The sequence below is a fragment of the Nyctereutes procyonoides genome, unplaced genomic scaffold, assembly GCF_905146905.1.
Source record: "Nyctereutes procyonoides isolate TBG_1078 unplaced genomic scaffold, NYPRO_anot_genome, whole genome shotgun sequence".
Taxonomy (NCBI): domain Eukaryota; kingdom Metazoa; phylum Chordata; class Mammalia; order Carnivora; family Canidae; genus Nyctereutes; species Nyctereutes procyonoides.
In genome coordinates, this window is record NW_026575037.1 from 12,713,415 (window position 1) to 12,730,362 (window position 16,948).

General features: G+C 41.3%; 1 protein-coding gene across 2 annotated transcripts in view; it reads left to right on the plus strand.

Moving 5' to 3' along the window:
• The window catches only part of STX6 (syntaxin 6), a 53,766-nt gene that overhangs the window by 22,696 nt on the left and 14,122 nt on the right, over window positions 1-16,948 (plus strand). For both annotated transcript variants that reach the window (XM_055319166.1, XM_055319165.1), the window contains exons 3-6: window positions 1,773-1,867; window positions 10,013-10,075; window positions 13,428-13,553; window positions 14,788-14,894. In XM_055319166.1, coding sequence (XP_055175141.1) covers window positions 1,773-1,867; window positions 10,013-10,075; window positions 13,428-13,553; window positions 14,788-14,894 — 391 coding nt within the window. The remainder of the gene's footprint in view (window positions 1-1,772; window positions 1,868-10,012; window positions 10,076-13,427; window positions 13,554-14,787; window positions 14,895-16,948) is intronic.

Genomic DNA, 16,948 nt, shown 5'->3' on the forward strand with positions numbered 1-16,948 from the left:
CAGGTACAGGGAGATACTTGAGATGGAGGGAATAGAAGAAAATTGGGGACACAGAAAATTGTGAGAGAAAAGGGGCAGCAGTGTTAGCAGATCCATGCACACCTTGGAGATAGTGTGAGTTTGGCTACAGACCATAGCAGTAAAGTTGAGTATCGTGGTAAAGCAATTCAAGTGAATTTTTTGGGTTTCCTGGTGCATATTAAAAGTTGTGTCAACACTATACTGTAGTCTGTTAAGTGTAATAGTATTTCATCTAAAAACAATATATATATATATATATATATATATATATCTTAATTTAAAAATACTTTATTACTGGGGCACTTGGCTGGCTCAGTCAGTAGGTAGAGCATGTGACTCTTGATCATAGGGTTGTAAGCTTAAGCCCCACATTGGGTGTAGAGATTACTTAAAATCTTTAAAAAAAAAATACTTCATTGCTAAAAAATTCCTAGTCATTATCTAAGCTTTCAGTGAGTCACAATCAATCAGATCACCATAACAACTACAATAATGAAAAAACTTGAAATACTGAGAGAATTACCAAAATGTCACACAGAGGCATGAAGTGAGCGAATGCTATTGGAAAAATGACACCGATAGACTTGTTCGACACAAGGTTGCCAGAAGCCTTCGATTTGTAAAAAACAAAACAAAACAAACCAGTGTCTGCTAAGCGCAGTAAAACAAAGCACAATAAAATGAGGTATGCCTGTGTATTCATCATTCATTCAGCAAATAATCATTGAGTGTACCACAGGCTAGATATTTTGTTAGATTCTGAGATTGAATTTTTTTTTTTAAGATTTTATTTATTCATGTGACACAGAAAGAGCCAGAGACCTAGGCAGACGGAGATGCAGGCTCCCCATGGGAGCCCGATGCAAGACTCGATCCCAGGTCCCCAGGATCACCATCTGAGCTGAAACCAGACACTCAACCACTGAGCCACCCAGGTGTCCCTGAGATTGGATTAAGGCAAAACAGTATACCAGCCCTCACAGACCAGATGGTGGGGAGTGGCGAGGAGCTAAAGGACGGGGGAACAGACATTAATCAAATAACGCTATATATTAGCAGACTATAAGAGAAAAGACCAGAGAGCCATGCAGGTATCTGACATGGGGCGGCAGGACCGGGCTGGGAGTGAGGAGATTAGGAGAATGTTGAAAGAAAAATTGAATTTTGTCCTTCTCAGATAAACTTGATATAGCTACTTAAATAATGACTTCAGTTTGTACGTTTGGGGATTAAGAGTACACTTATCATAATGAGCACTGAATAATGTGTGAGATTGTTGAATCACTGTGTTGTACACCAGAAGAAGCCTCAGCCTCTGGATTAATAAGCAGGGTTAGCTTCTTGACATGAGTAGAGTGGTTTGGAATGGCAGATGAAAAAGGCATGCGAAGCTGTCCTGGGAAAGGTGGTCTATAGTCAGAAAAGAGTAGCTACCAAATGCTGGCAGGTGTCTGGGAGAGCGTAGTTCAGCTGTAGTCAGCCAGCCATGGATTCCTAGTGAACTCAGTCAGCAGAGGCTGTTTCCTAACCCGGTGGGTCTTCTTCATTTGGAGGCACAGAGATCCTCATAGTGGTGGGAGGAGAAGGTTTGAGAATGATGTGTGGCAAGTTGACTGTGTCTTAAGAAAACATTTAAGCTGTTGCTTAATGTTGCTTACTGTTGCTTGCCTCTGAGAGATTTTGTGGTTTAACATGATGTTGTTGTTAGGCTTCTAATGATAAAATTGCTTTCCCTTGACTTTTTGACCCACGCATAGTTGAAGCAAACCCTAGAAAATTCAACCTCGATGCGACTGAATTGAGTATAAGAAAAACCTTCATCACAAGTACTCGGCAGGTTGTCAGGGTAAGAAATACGATCTTATGTGTTATTTGTGCAAGACATAGCTACTCTTCTCAGAACTTTTTCTCAATTGTAAACTAGTAGGTTTAACTCTGAAACTGCTTTTTAGTATGAATGAAATGCCAATATCCCTCACAATTTCTCTGATTCAAATAAAGAAACTTGTTTTTAGTATTGTCAGGCTTATTTCTTAGAGCAAAAATGAGAGTAGATGACTGGCTTTGGGGAGGTTACTTTCCTTGGCTGTTGTTCCTCCAAACCAGTGATCTCTTTGCCTTGTTACTTCTTGGTATACTGTATTTTTGGACAAAAGGAAGAATTACTATTGTAGAAACCATTTGGTTTCTTGATTGATTGGTAATCACTTTACATTGTGAAGAGTGACTCTTACCGGGTTTGGATAGCGGCCTCTTCCACCATCTGAATTGTTTCTGGAACTTTTGCAACCCATGTTACTGACATTTCCATATACAACTGCTTGACAGCCTTTCGGGAGCTGTCCAGAGCAAGCATCCATCAGAATGTAAAATCCAACTGAACAAGTCTTTAGTTTCAAATTATAGAGCTAATAACCTATTGTTTAAAAAAATAAACCTAAGAGAAAATATCATTTAAGTCAAATCTTGTCTCCTTGAGATATGTTTGTATTTTGAAACTATATGGCTAAGCCATTTGATTAGCATAACTAGATGTAAGAGAACCAGCTGTCTTTAACATATGTACTAGAAAGCAGCTTCCTTGAATAAAGAAACTTGGGATCATACCAGCGCTAACATATGGCTTTTTAGGAGTCATCTTAGGCAGGAACCTTAGTATGTGTTTGCCAAAGACTTTATGTCATGTGATTTCCTTTTGAAATTATTTCAAATGGTAGGTTATCACTGAACTTTAATTCTTGTTTCTTCTTTTATTCATTAGTTGCCTTTCTATATACATATATCTAAATTATTGTTAAATAAGCCCACACTTTAATGGGCCAGTAACCTTTTTGGACCTAGGTACACCATCTCTATACACTGAGCATTTGGGTTAGACACTCCTAATTGCTCGCCAGTTCAGAATGCTATTCTGATAAGAAAGCCCCTTATTCTAATAAGGTATATTCCCAATTATTTATTTTATAAATATAGTTTGCTTTTTAAATTTTTTGTAATAGATTTTCTGAAAGATACTTTTTTTTTTAAGATTTATTTATTTATTCATGAGAGAGAGAGAGAGAAAGAGGCAGAGACATAGGCAGAGGGAGAAGCAGGCTCCCTACAGGGGGCCCGATGTGGGACTCTATCCTGGATCCTGGGATCACACCCTCAGCCAAAGGCAGATGCTCAACCACTGGGCCATCCAGGCGTCCCATGAAATACACTAATGTAGAGGCTGGTATTTAAGTGGCACCTTGCAGTGAAGCATATATTCCTGAATTCAGTCATTGTATTTGTTGCTTTTGCAAGATAGTACTTTGCAAATTGAAATTCAGAGGTAAATGAATTATAAGTTAAGTTGGTATAATTAGAAGTAGAAACCAAAGTTCATTTTCTAATACTTGAAAAGGTTTTTCAAGTACATTCTTTGAAAGAAATATTTTAAATCCAGTCCATCCTTCATAGTGTTGTAGTCCTTTTAGAGTTGAAGTCTTCTAAATCATACTTAACTATATATATATATATTTTTTTCATACTTAACTGTATAATCCAACTGAGTATTATACAGTTTTTAATCGTTCTTGTTTTAATTATGACCCCTTTGGGGGAAGCTGTTCTTGTTTGCTGGTTACAGGTTAACACTACCTAACTGAGCTTTTGCTGATCTTGTTTTAATAAATTCTAATTGAAACTCTGTAAAAAGAGGAGGTAGAAATGATGCTAACTTGATTTTCTTTTTAAAGCACCATGTGTTGATTGAATATTATTGCAGTTAGCTAAGGAGCCTTCATATACAAAGATCTCTGGGTTCTAGTTAGAGGAGCTAGAGTGGGATCAGAAAGTGAGCAGATTTGGGAAAGGAGACTTAAGACCAAGCTCCGATTTTGGGATTTGTATATCACAAGATTATGGAGTTTACATAACCATTAACCATTGTTAACCATTATCAGGAAGTTTTCATTTAGTTGCTCCAAAAAGAATACATTTTGATCCACAATTGATGCCAGTTGTGCTTTCTCCTTCTTAGGCAGGAGAGTCAGCGATACATTGTACATTGTATGTGTGTGGTTGTTTTCTCTGAAGAATTACGTCTTGTTTTTCTTTTCAATGAACATTCATTGGTTTTGCTTTTATTTATTTATTTATTTATTTATTTATTTATTTATTTATTTATTTATTTATTTATTCATGATAGACAGAGAGAGAGGCAGAGACACAGGAGGAGGGAAAAGCAGGCTCCATGCCAGGAGCCCGATGTGGGACTCGATCCCAGGACTCCAGGATCAGGCCCTGGGCCAAAGACAGGCGTTAAACCGCTGAGCCACCCAGGGATCCTTGGTTTTGCTTTTAGAAGCCTCCCTTGTTTCAAGAGTCTTGTTTATGTATGTTTCCCCAAATGTCTTTTAAGGTTGTACCATTTGTCCTAGGTTTGTCCTAAGTTTTGCTTGCAGTTTTTACTGAAGAAAGGAAAATATTCTTTTTTGTGTGTGTGAATATAGCCTTTGATATTTTTTTAATTTTTATTTATTTATGATAGAGAGAGAGAGAGAGAGAGAGAGAGAGAGAGAGGCAGAGACATAGGCAGAGGGAGAAGCAGGCTCCATGCACCAGGAGCCCAACGTGGGATTCGATCCCGGGTCTCCAGGATCGCGCCCTGGGCCAAAGGCAGGCGCCAGACCGCTGCGCCACCCAGGGATCCCAGCCTTTGATATTTTTGAAGTAATAATTTTTACATTTTGGAGTTACCTATGCATCAGTGATTTACATGTGCAGTTTTTCTGTTGTGAAAATATGTACCAGAAGTGATCTCATTTTAACCTAGTAGAGGAAAGTTTTGCAGTGTATGACAAGAGGGACACAGGGAATGAACTGCTAGGGAACCTAAGTTCTAGGCTCATCTGTGACCTTAATAAATTTCATCATGGCAAGTCACTTAGCCTCTCTAGGCTTGACATATTATCAACTAAATGGTCCTCACAGACGTTCTCTAACTTTAACTTTTTAAAGGCAAGGAGAACTATACACCCCCCTGGGGGGGAAAAAAACTTGTTCCAACCCAAGAATTGTTTACGTTTCATCATAAGACAGACATGATTAACTAAAAAGGGTGAGGTGTGTGCGGTCTGAGCACAGAGGACATTGGCACATGAGACTTCTGAGTGGGAAGTACTGGGATATATGGTGTCCCATTCAGTGATTTCAGAAGACACTCTGAAATGGGAACAAGAGCGTAAATAACGGATATTTATTGTTCTTTTGGCAGATGAACCAAATTGTATTGGTGCTAGGTGTTTCTTGTCTGCCGGTTCTAAACTTCACGTGTTAGAGAGAAAATAATTGATTATGGTTTTGGCCTGATGGATTATGATAGAATACCCTTATTAAACTGGTTTGTAACTTAGCTTAAAATTCCAAACCCTAATAAGAAGTAATCTGTTGTGTGGTATCTCACAGCTTTTAACCTATATAGAAAAAATGCCATCCTGTGGAAGTGAAAGCTGGGCACCTTACCTGCTGCTATGGCCACACACAGGATGAATGCTGCACAGCAATTGGAGAAGTCACAGCCATCAGGGCTAACTGCCCCCTGCCCGCACACACACACATATTTTATTAAGCAGAAACTTTAAAAACTGGAACTTTTAAAATATATATTTCCTTAAAGTAATACATGTTCATTAAAGAAAATTAGAAGAATGTCATAAGAGGAAAAAATAGGAAAAGAAACCAAAGCTCAAAATAATAAACACAGAACTTTGTTATATTTTCTCATTTTCGTAACGCATAATAGTTGTATTTTTAGAGTGATCGTACTGTTAAGCAATCATAAGCATTTTTATTTTTTTTAAATTAAAGGAAATCCATACTTGTTTTTAAAATGCAAATAATTTTGCCATATGAGAAAGGTGAAAATGCTCCCTCATTCTGTAATTCCCCACTCCCTAGAAATAATCACTGTTAACAGTTTTACATGTTTTCTCTAGCCATTGTATGACCCTGAAATAGACCCTTAAAAGAAATGGCATATTAGTCTGGGTTTAATCTAAGTTACTATTCTCTTGTTTGGACATAGTGCTTATTTCTATATTTCTTTCATATTATAAATAACCTTGCAGTGTACATCTTTGCTTTTTTTGGTGGGGCATATATTTTACTTTACATTAACACTTTTTTTTTTAAGATTTTATTTATTTATTCATGAGACAGAGAGAGAGAGAGAGGCAAAGACACAGGCAGAGGGAGAAGCAGGCTCCATGCAGGGAGCCCAATGCGGGACTCAGTCCCAGGACTCCAGGATCACACCCTGAGCTGAAGGTGGCATTAAACCGCTGAGCCACCCAGGGATCCCAACATTTTTTTTTTAAGATTTTGTTTTTAAGTAATCTCCACATGAACGTGGGACTCTAATGCACAACCTACATTCAACCCTACAATCGAGTTGCATGCTCTACCAACTGAGCCAGCCAGGCGCCCTTTTTATATTGTTTTCTTTTTCTTTCTTTCTTTTTTTTTTTTTTTTTTCTTAAAATAAATCCTAGTAGTGGACTTGCTAGGTCAAGGCCATGAATATTGCATTTGTATTTGATACAAATATCAAGGCTCTTGATACAAAACGTCAAGTTTTTTCAGAGTCCAGTTTACCTTCCAGCCATTGTTCCAGAATAGTAGTGTTTTGTTCTTGTTTTTTACATTTTTATTGAGGTATAACAATAGAGGAAAGTGCACGTATCCCAAGTATACAGCTTTAAGAGTCTGTAAACTGATCATAGCCATGGAAACAGCACCCAGAAGCATTCCAGTGCATTCCTAGCACCCCTTAGAAGGTTCCTTGTGCTCCTTTACATTCTTTATTTCCCTGTTCACTGTCCTGACTTCTAACAGCAAAAACACATCCTACAGATGAAGTTCAAAGTTTAATTGAACTTCAGTTACTTTTTCCATACACGTGTTGATATTTTCATTATGCAAGTAATGTTCATTGTCTTGAAAAAGACTATTATAAAATATATTAAATGCATTTTTAAAGCATATATTATCCAAATCTATGAACATTTCAGATATTTGCTCTGTATAGTTAATATATATAGGATTGTACTATTATTATTATTTGAATATCTGAATATCATCTTAAGCTCTAATTGATAATTAGGAGCCCACAGGCCAGGAAATAATTAGGTGACAGTCTCACTTTAAGGCTTCTGGAATCTAGACCAGAGCAACTGAAACTTCAGAATTCATAAGACTCACCTGGGCACTTGTTAGCTGTACCTTAGAGTCTGCCTGAGTAGGTCTGGGTGGGGTCCAGGGACCTGCATTTTTTTTTTTTAAGATTTTATTTATTTTGAGAGGGCATGCAGGCACAAGCGGGGCGGTGGGGGAGGGGAGGCGAGGGAGAGAGTGAATCTCAAGCGGACTCCACGCTGAGCGTGGAGCCCAACTCAGGGATCAGTCTCATGGCTCTGAGATCATGACCTGTGCTGAAATCAAGAGTCAGACACTTAACCAACTGAGCCATCCGGGTGCCTGAGGGACCTGCATTTTTAACACCCATCTCAGGTGACTGACTCAAGTAAATCTCACACATTTAAGAAATAATGGCTTCTGTCACTGAATTCCCTTTGTTTTAAATATGCCAATATCTTTGTCTTTATTTTTATGGTGAATATTTTCTTTTACTAAGTGTATTTTTCTCAGTTTCTATGGATGGGCTTTTATTTTTTGTCTCTTAAGGTTTGTCAACAGATGAAATAGGTGGAGAATCCTAGAATTTCTGGGTCAGCTGCACCCTAGATGGAGCACCCCTCAGATGTGCTACCTACCCCATGTCATTACCAAGGGCTCATGTATCCTCTTGCTGAAGGCCCCCAACTGTGAGGAGCTTGCTCCTTCTGGATGCACCCTTTCTTATCTGGGGCAACACTGCTGCATCGTGACAAGTTACAATAAAATGATCTCTTTACTTTTGCTCTGCCTAAGTAACACTTTTTTTCTACAGAAAAACCAAAGTGATAAATCTAGATCATGAACCAGAACACTCTATGGCTCTGCTTAAAATATTTTTAAGGCCTTCTTCCCATTGCTTTTGCACAGAGGCCTACAATCTATGTAAGAATGGTTTTGTTTTTTAAAGGATAGTTAGAAAACCCACACACAACAAAGAACATATGTCAGGGTCTGAATGTTCACTGTCTACTCCTTTACAAACAAAGTTTGCCCACCTGCCTCAGGATAAAATCTCAGTGGCCTGAAGGCCCTGTATGTGGGACCAAGCTTCTCTTCTGTCCCCCACCCCGAACATGCAGTTGGCTCCTTCAGCCACCCTAACCTGCCTTCTCTAGAGCTAAGGGTACCTTTGTATTTTCTGTTCCTTTTGCCCAGAATTCTCAGCCTTTAGCTCTTCTGGTGGTTGGCTCATTCTTACCCTTTAGATCTCAATTCCAGTGTTACCTCCCATCCTTCTGAAGTGATGTCCATCACCCACCCATTCAATTCCAGCCCTTTTTGTTCCCTTCCTTCACAACACAGTGATTACCTTTTGATGTGTCTGTGGGATTGCTGTTTGCCTCTTCTCCACTGCAGTATCTGCTCCACGTGGGCAGGAGCTTTGCCTGTATTATTCTCTGCTCCAGGTGGGCGCATATTAGGCTTGAGTAAGCATTTGCCAAACATAAAAATGGGTGCTTAGAAAGTTGAAGCAAGGTGATTATTATTCCGACATACCATGGTAGGAATTAGGAAAACTGTGGAATGTCTGATTTGCTGTTCGCATGTCATGGGTCTTGGAAGAAGCCTCTAGGAGCTGAATACCTCAACATTTGCATTTATATAATAACCTACTTGCCAACAGAAAATTGTATCAAGTATTTTGGCAACTTCCTTTTTTTTTTAAAGAAAATTTGTATTACAGTAATCATGTATTCATTTCAAATCATTTGAAAGTCTACTGGGTTGTGTTTTTATTTCAAAAATTTTTTTAAAGATTTTATTTATTTATTCATGAGAATACACAGAGATGAGAGAGAGAGAGAGAGAGGAAGGGAGGGAGGCAGAGACACAGGCAGAGGGAGAAGCAGACTCCATGCAGGGAGCCCAACGTGAGACTTGATCCCGGGTCTCCAGGATCACACCCTGGGCTGAAGTCGGTGCTAAACCACTGAGCCACCCGGGCTGCCCGGGTTGTGGTTTTAAATATAAGAAAAAGGGGTTGTATTTAATAAAGTATTTTGCTTTAGGTTGAGTAATGGGTCCGTCACTTTTTCTTTCCATACGAACTTATTTTTGCTGCTGCTCTGGAAATTCACTCTTGTGTTAGAAATACTCTAGACTGGTGGTGCCTGGCTGGCTCAGTTAGTAGTACATGTGACTTTTGATCTTGGGGTGGTGAGTTTGAGCCCTGCATTGGGTATAGATTATGAAAGTAAGGTAGGAGAATCTATACTGCACATGAATCCAATTCAGAAATCAAATAAATAAAATAGAATACTAGAAAGTATTCCCTGGTGCTTAATGGTAAATATACTTGATCCTACAGTGTGTGGTTTTTTTCACATGTGTTCTGTTTGCAGATGCTAGCCCTTGAGCACAGGCTTCTGTGTTTGTGCCCCAGGATTGCCATTTACTGACTGTGTGACCTTAAGAAAGGATCTTAGCCGTTTTAGATCTCAGTCTTGTTACCTATAAAATGCAAATAATACAGCTTCACAGAGTCATTATGAAAACTCAGTAATAATGTTGTAACCATACCATGGTGTTCCCATCCTGTGGTAGGTAACCAGGAAGTATCAGTTCTCTTCCTCTTTCTTCCTGTTTGAATTTAATGTCCGTGTTACTCCTTTTTAAGGGAATGGGAGTCTTTTATTTGCTTTATTTTTGAGACTTACAAGCTAAAGAATGCTGTCTCTTTGTTTTAAAAAAAAAATCACAGTAATGTATGTATTTTGCTAGCATGTAAAATGTTAATCATGATTTTGTTTTCATGTGTTTTCTGGTCTTCTACTCATCTCATTAGGACATGAAGGATCAGATGTCAGCTTCATCTGTGCAGGCATTAGCTGAACGAAAAAACAGACAGGTGAGTAAACACCTGAATGCACAGTATCAATCAAAGAAAATCGCATGGTTAGGTATTTGGAATTAAAAAATGCTGACGTCTGTGTTTAGTGTGTTCAGGCAGAAGGCCTGTATGTGCTGAGCCTGGAGTGAGGCCGGCAGGTGTTGGAAAAGTCTGATCCCTTTGCCCCAGCCCTGTCCTCTGTCTCTCCCTTGCTCACGCCCTCTATTTCTCTGGTCAGGGCTCCCATAGCACCCTCTGCTTATCCCTGTAGCCCATATATGCAGCCATTCACTCTGCACGTGTTGCACACATTCTGTGTGCCAGGCTCTGGTAAGTGCTATAATTGCTTCCTCTCTTCTTTTTTTCTCTGCTGGACCCCAAGCTCCTTGAAAGTGAGGAGCAGTCGTGTCGGGCTGTTTTTAAATTTCCAGCTGTTGTTACATTGCCCATAGAACTTAACTAGACATTTAATGGGTGAAATTTTATGTAAAGATATGAGAGGAACCTTACATGTGTGTTAGATCAAATCTTTCATCGTTGTAAGTATTTTTTTTGAGATGAGGTCCAGTTTTTATTAGTTGTTACAGATAAATTATGAAACCTGATTTCAGAAATGCAAGCACACATGATGACATATCAAAAATAAAAGCTGCAAGAGACTAGTCCTTGATTTTTAAGTATCTTTTTTTAAAAGATTTATTTATTTCAAAGGGGACGGGGGCACGTGTGTACACATGCTACTGGGGGGAGAAGTAGAGGGAGAGAATCTCAAGCAGACTCCCTGCTGAGCAGAGAACCTAACACAGGACTCGATTACAGGACCCGTGAGATCATGACCTGAGCTAAGAGTCAAATATTCAATTGACTGAGCCACCCATGTGCCCCTTAAGTATCTTTTTAAAATTAGACAGTTTGGATAGAAATTCCTTTCCAACTGATAAAATCCTTTTAAAAATATATAATAGTCACCTAAAATTTAGATTTAACTTCAATTCTTTTCAGACTTTATAAAGTTACCGATAGTCCATTTAGTACACTGTTAATTCAAGGAACAGCTCATCATTTTTAACTAACTAGGAATTGGTAAATCCTTACTTTAGACCTGTGGGTGTTTGTTGACCCATTAAATTTGAAAACAAGTATTGTAAGAGTTCAGAGAGAGGGAAGGGGTTCTCCAGATACCACTTCACCTAATTTTCCTGTTTCCTCTCCCTGCATTTCATTCTTCCAGTTATTGTTGTGGTTTCTTCTTCCTGTCTCCCTCCCTTCCTCTTGCCAGTGATGCTAGGAAAAGCCAGGTGCTAACCCGGCTCATCTGGCATGAACCCTTGAAAGAAGATAAGGGCATGGCCATGGCTGGTAGAGTTAGTTCCCTTTTGTCCTCACTGGAGCTTACAGAAGTTGAATGACGGTACCCAGAGCAATTGTGACAGTGAGATAAGGAACACTTGACCTCCATTACTCTGAACTTGAATTGTTTTATTCTCTACTACTATTCTTTACTACATAGTAGCAGTAAAAGTGGAACTCGCTTAAATGTGTACTTAGACATTGCCTTTCCACGTATGGCTTGGAATTTTGTTTTTGGTGTTGAGTAAAATGTCACAGAGTCACAAATTTTCAGGGAACGGCAGGGCCAGTTTTCTCTAAGCACTCCAGTAGGCAGCCTGCCTCACTGCTTCATGCCAGGACCTCCTGCTCTGGCACCTGCGCACAGGCTGGTCTTCCGGTGCTCTGGGCCCTCTCCATCTTCGTTCCCATGAAAGTAGATTCCTGGAAGGCAGACTGATGAAATCGAATCTGCTTCACAATAAAGCATATAGCTAACTTAACGGCATGACATATGTCCACCTAAGCGTAGACCAGGAAAAACAGACCCGATGGTGACCCCAGGAGCACAAAAGGCTGGCGGAGACTCCAGTTCTCTGTCGGTAGCCTCATGATGTGCTATATATAAACTTTTTCTGACCTTGAAAAAACTGTCAGTTGGCCTCAGTGTCCTCCGTAGATTCTTAGAGTCTTTGCCTTAGAATGAGCAGGCTCTTTTAAACTTCACAGCCCTGAGATTAGGTTGAGTAGAGCCATGTACAAAAGGCCTTGGGTCTATGTTATACCAAAGACAGTCCCCATCCAGCCTCTTGACTGGACTGAGGAGGCCTTGGGCTGCTGGTAGCTCTCGTGACGTCCTTGTCCTCTTCTCAGAACTCCCTCAAAACTTAGGCTCTGCGTCTTGAGCTTCCCCGAGCCCCATTCCTGAAGCGTGGCTGTTTGACTGAAGTCACCTCAGAAATCAGGTGAGGAGGTCCGTGTCTGTTTGGAGGGGCTTTCAAAGGCCTTTTCAGACAGAGAACCGAGTAATCAGGCTTTAAACAGTTCTGGAGATAAAAAGTACCCGGTAAAAAGATTGGCAATTCCACAAGGAAAGAGGATCTGAGCCAGCATAGCATCTTTTGGTTCTTTGTGCAGGGCTGGTATGAGCAGTAACTTTGACCAACTAGTCAGACAGGCTCGTGGGGCTCCCAGAGGAGCCCACTATGAGAATGAGCTCTCATATTGCTGGCCAGCTTCTTCATGGAGGGCAGACTTATTCCTTTTCCAGACTTATCCTGTTCTGGCTACAAACTTCCTTGAATTCATATTGGGAAACCTGACCCTAGTGAAGAGCTCTGACTTCAGCACCAGTGATTGCCTGGGCTGTCAGGGTCAGGCACTCATTTGTGACCATGCCTGCTTGTGAACCCCCCCCCCCCCACACCGCCAGCTCCTGCTTGGGAAGCCTGTAGCCTTTTAGTTCAGCTGAAGGGCACTGGCATCTATTCATGGGTAAAATTGAACAGACATTGGTGGTTCTTGTGCCTTCTGTGCATGAGGGGCTGTGATTTAGCTTGTTGTCATTCCAGGCAGCTCTCTCTGCCTCCTTCCGAAGAAACCCGAAAACTTTCTTGGCTCATACTTGAATAAAAAGGACTCTAGATCCTGTGGAATGAGATTAGAACCTATGGATCTCTGATGAACTTCCAATGGTGCTAGGAAGAGCTGGCCTGAAGAGACCAAGTGCTTTTAGATTGTAAAGCAGTATACAGATGGGCGTTTGTTGACTTAGAGTTGACCTTTATTTGTATTTTCATGGGACAAAGCCCATTTCTGAGTCCCATAGGGAGAGCTTAGAGGCAGCGGGTGCCCTTCCTGGCATTCCTGAAATTGTGCCACGCAGGCACCAACCTACACCACTGGACAAAAGGCTGACCCGGTGGAAAAATGCATTGTGAGCAACATGTGAACTCTTTCTGTCACGGTGGTGGAGCTTTTCAGATAGTAATGGCTTGTTTCCCCTGACCCGGCTGCCCCCCACCCTGTTCTGCTCTCACAGGCACTGCTAGGGGACAGCGGTGGCCAGAACTGGAGCACCGGGACAACAGACAAATACGGGCGCCTTGATCGTGAGCTCCAGCTAGCTAACTCCCATTTCATTGAGGAGCAGCAGGCACAGCAACAGGTACCTGAGAAGCTGCTGGCTGAGGGTGGGGTCAGGGCACCTCCCTCCGTTCTTCTGCCAGCCAGGGACTAGAGCCTGTCCTGTGGCTGCCTGTGTCTCCATGTGCAACGATTGTGTATACGAAGGGCTTTTAAGACTTCCTTCAGAGCACGACCTTTTCAAGAGAACCAAGCTTGATTAGCTCTCTTAGGAAAAGCAAACCAGACATCCAAAACTGACAGACAAGGCCATTGATTTAAAACACACACACACACACACACACACACACACACACACACACACAAACCCCAGCAACCTCTTCCCCCGCCTCCACTCAGTTTTTTGTTCATTTCAACAAAACACTTTCAGAAAGATCGAGTCCTTGTTTTTTCGTTGAAAATTATTATACATAAAAATGATTGCTTTGGTGGAGGTTACAGGGTAGAAGGAAAATGAGATTGATTATGTTTACATCGTTACTTTAGATATGTGTTATATTTTTAAAAGGAGGCTAATAATAATGTTTCTAAGGATTTGAGGATTATCTATCCATTGAACCTACTGCTTCTTAAATGTTATGTTTTATGTATACACGTAGGTTTGTATGTTCTTTTTCCATTGGCCTGCCGGTTTTACTACTTGTCTACTTAAATTGCTATTAATCAAGCAAACATTTTTTTAATGTAAAAAATGAAGAGGCTACAACACAATTAGAAGTAATTATTTATCACTCAGTAGTTGTCCTTGAGGCAGCCTCCTGCCACAGGGCCTCCTCTAGTTTGTCCTTGAGAAGGAAGGAAAGGACTCCTGTATGCAGTTTTCCCACATTCACAGATTTGCTGGCCTCTCTCTTGTAGTCAGGCCATGGCAGTCTGTTGTGGATTGAGACCTTGACCCTGGCGGTGGGCTTCCTCTTCCTCAACATCCCATGTCTCAGTGGCCACAGCGCAGGTGCTTTTGACCCTGCTCTGTTCCCTCATTGGACTTGAGTCAACCAGAGTAAATCGCTCTTGGTGGTTTCCAGGCCTGCTGACTGTTCACAAGTTGGATCAGCAGAAAGTATCAGTAGCTTGACAACCCAGCCTTTTGAGCAGCGTGTTCTCAGAGGCGATGGTCTGGTCCTTCGATTTCTGGGCTTTGCTTCTGAATGAGAATTGTCCCAAGTTGGCAAGGAAGCTAGCAGCTGCTAGAGTACTGGGCTTGGAACCAGGTAAGATGGATTTTAATTGCTTATTTCCCATTTCTCTGGCACCAGTTGATCGTGGAACAGCAGGATGAGCAGTTGGAGCTGGTCTCTGGCAGCATTGGGGTGCTGAAGAACATGTCCCAGCGCATCGGAGGGGAGCTGGAGGAACAGGCAGTGTGAGTATTGACACGCCCCTCTCGCTGCAGTGAAATTGAGGGGCAAAGCCATCTCACGGGACCCCTAAAAAGCCTGACAGTTACATGGCTAGTAAAACCAAAAGCTGTTTCACTTCTATAGCTGCATCTTTATTCTGTCTTACAGACTAGTCTCTCTGCAAAGAAGCAAATTTATCAGATAAAATTTTCAACAGGGTTTGGGCAAAAAGTTACTATCATGATTATTTTACTCCCTACAAAAACAGATACAGATAGATTCCTCTAAGCGGATTCTCAGAGTGTTGGGATGAATGGGACTATGAGACAGATATGGCTATGTAACCTCCCTGGAGAGGATAGGACATGAGCTGACTTCACTCCATCATCCCATGACTCTCCCACTCCATCGAACAGAACTTCAGGCTCTGCATCTTAAACTTTAACTTAATGGAAAAAAGTTTATAAATAGCTTCAATTAATAAAAAAAATCTTCCCTCTCAAAAAGTAAAAGCAAATGAAAACATAACTGGGTTTATTTGGTTTTCCTTCAATGCAGTCTCCTTTTGTGCTCAGAAGTAGACACACCAAAAGCATCATTCTTAAATGCTTTCACTTCATAAATTTCTTTCTGAAAAAATAAGAGCATCCTGTAGGGTATTTCAGAACCTCTCCTATCTCAGTGTTGAATTCAGCCTTCTACATTAATTCTTCATAAATTCAGACTGGGTGTTTGTTCTGTTAGGAGGTCCTGGGTATCCATAGAGGACCAAACAGAACAGTCCCTGCCATCAGAGAGTTTACCATATACTGCTTTGAACAGACATTCTACAAATGGTGCAAGTCATTAAGAGATGACAGAGAAATAAGGAGGAAGAGCGTGGTGCCTTGAGAGCCCTCACCCAGCTCAGGCTGCATACCTGACTTAGCCCGGGTCGTCCCTGAGAAGTTGTGTTGAACTGGAATCTGAAGGATGTGTGGAAAGTGGCCCAGGAGAGGGGTGCAGGCAAGGAGAGGGTCAACCAGGAGTTAGAGTGAGAGAGAGTGCATGGGACAGAATGGTCTGGTGTGTGTAGAACATGTGGGTAGAAAGGAGAGAGTCGCAGAAGTCAAGATAGGGAGACTGAGAACAGAGCAGGGAGGCCTTAGAAGCCCGTTAAGGGGTTAGGATTTTCCCACCTGAGGGGGATAAGAAACATGAAGATTATGTTGGGAGTAATGCCACGGACGGGTTTATGTTCTGGGCAGACCCATCTAGCTGCGGCTTAGGTAACGAACAGTAGTGGAGCAAGGCTGGAGGCAGGGGCACCTGGGGGGATACTGGAAGAGTAGTAGTCTACGCATGTGTGTTCATTTTCTGTCTAAAATGCATTCTTCCATACTCTGGTTTCTCTTCAGATTGTATAAATCTTTCACCATTTAAAATGCATTCTTCTCCTAAAATTCCATTTGCAGATGGAAAAGGACTAATTGCCTGAACTCCTTGGGGTTCGGTAGATGACAGAGAAGCCTGGCCGACTTCAGTTAAAGATGGTGACTTGACCACACCGAACACACCTGTCTCGCCCCTTCCCTAGAGCCCACTAGAGCATGAGCAGAGGGATTTTTTTTTTAAACTGGTTTAAAACCTGTGGTGACATAGAACATGAAATAAAGAACAATAACCATAACATTTTAGGTCTTAGAAAGTAGGGAAATCAATGGCTACTGATTCAACAGTCCATAGAAAGCCAAATCCTCCACCAGCTGTGGAGGGGAACACTCACTGTGATAGTGTGAGCCCCACGGGGCGCACTCATCACATTGTGACACACTCATACTAGAAGCAAGGGGGAAGAGAAGTGGGATGGTTACAGAGATGCGGAAAGAAGTGGGGCAGAGCTAAGCCCTACCTTCTGCATGTAGCACCTGTAGGACAGGATTCTGGTGTAAGCATGTTACTTTGACGCAGGGAGAAAGCACCCAGGGAATAGTGGGAGGGGTTGGCAGCAGGTGTCTGAGGGGACAAGAAACAGTTGGGTTTTTTTTCTTATAAAAAACCTTAACACGCTATTTAGCTCTTTAAACTGTGTATAACT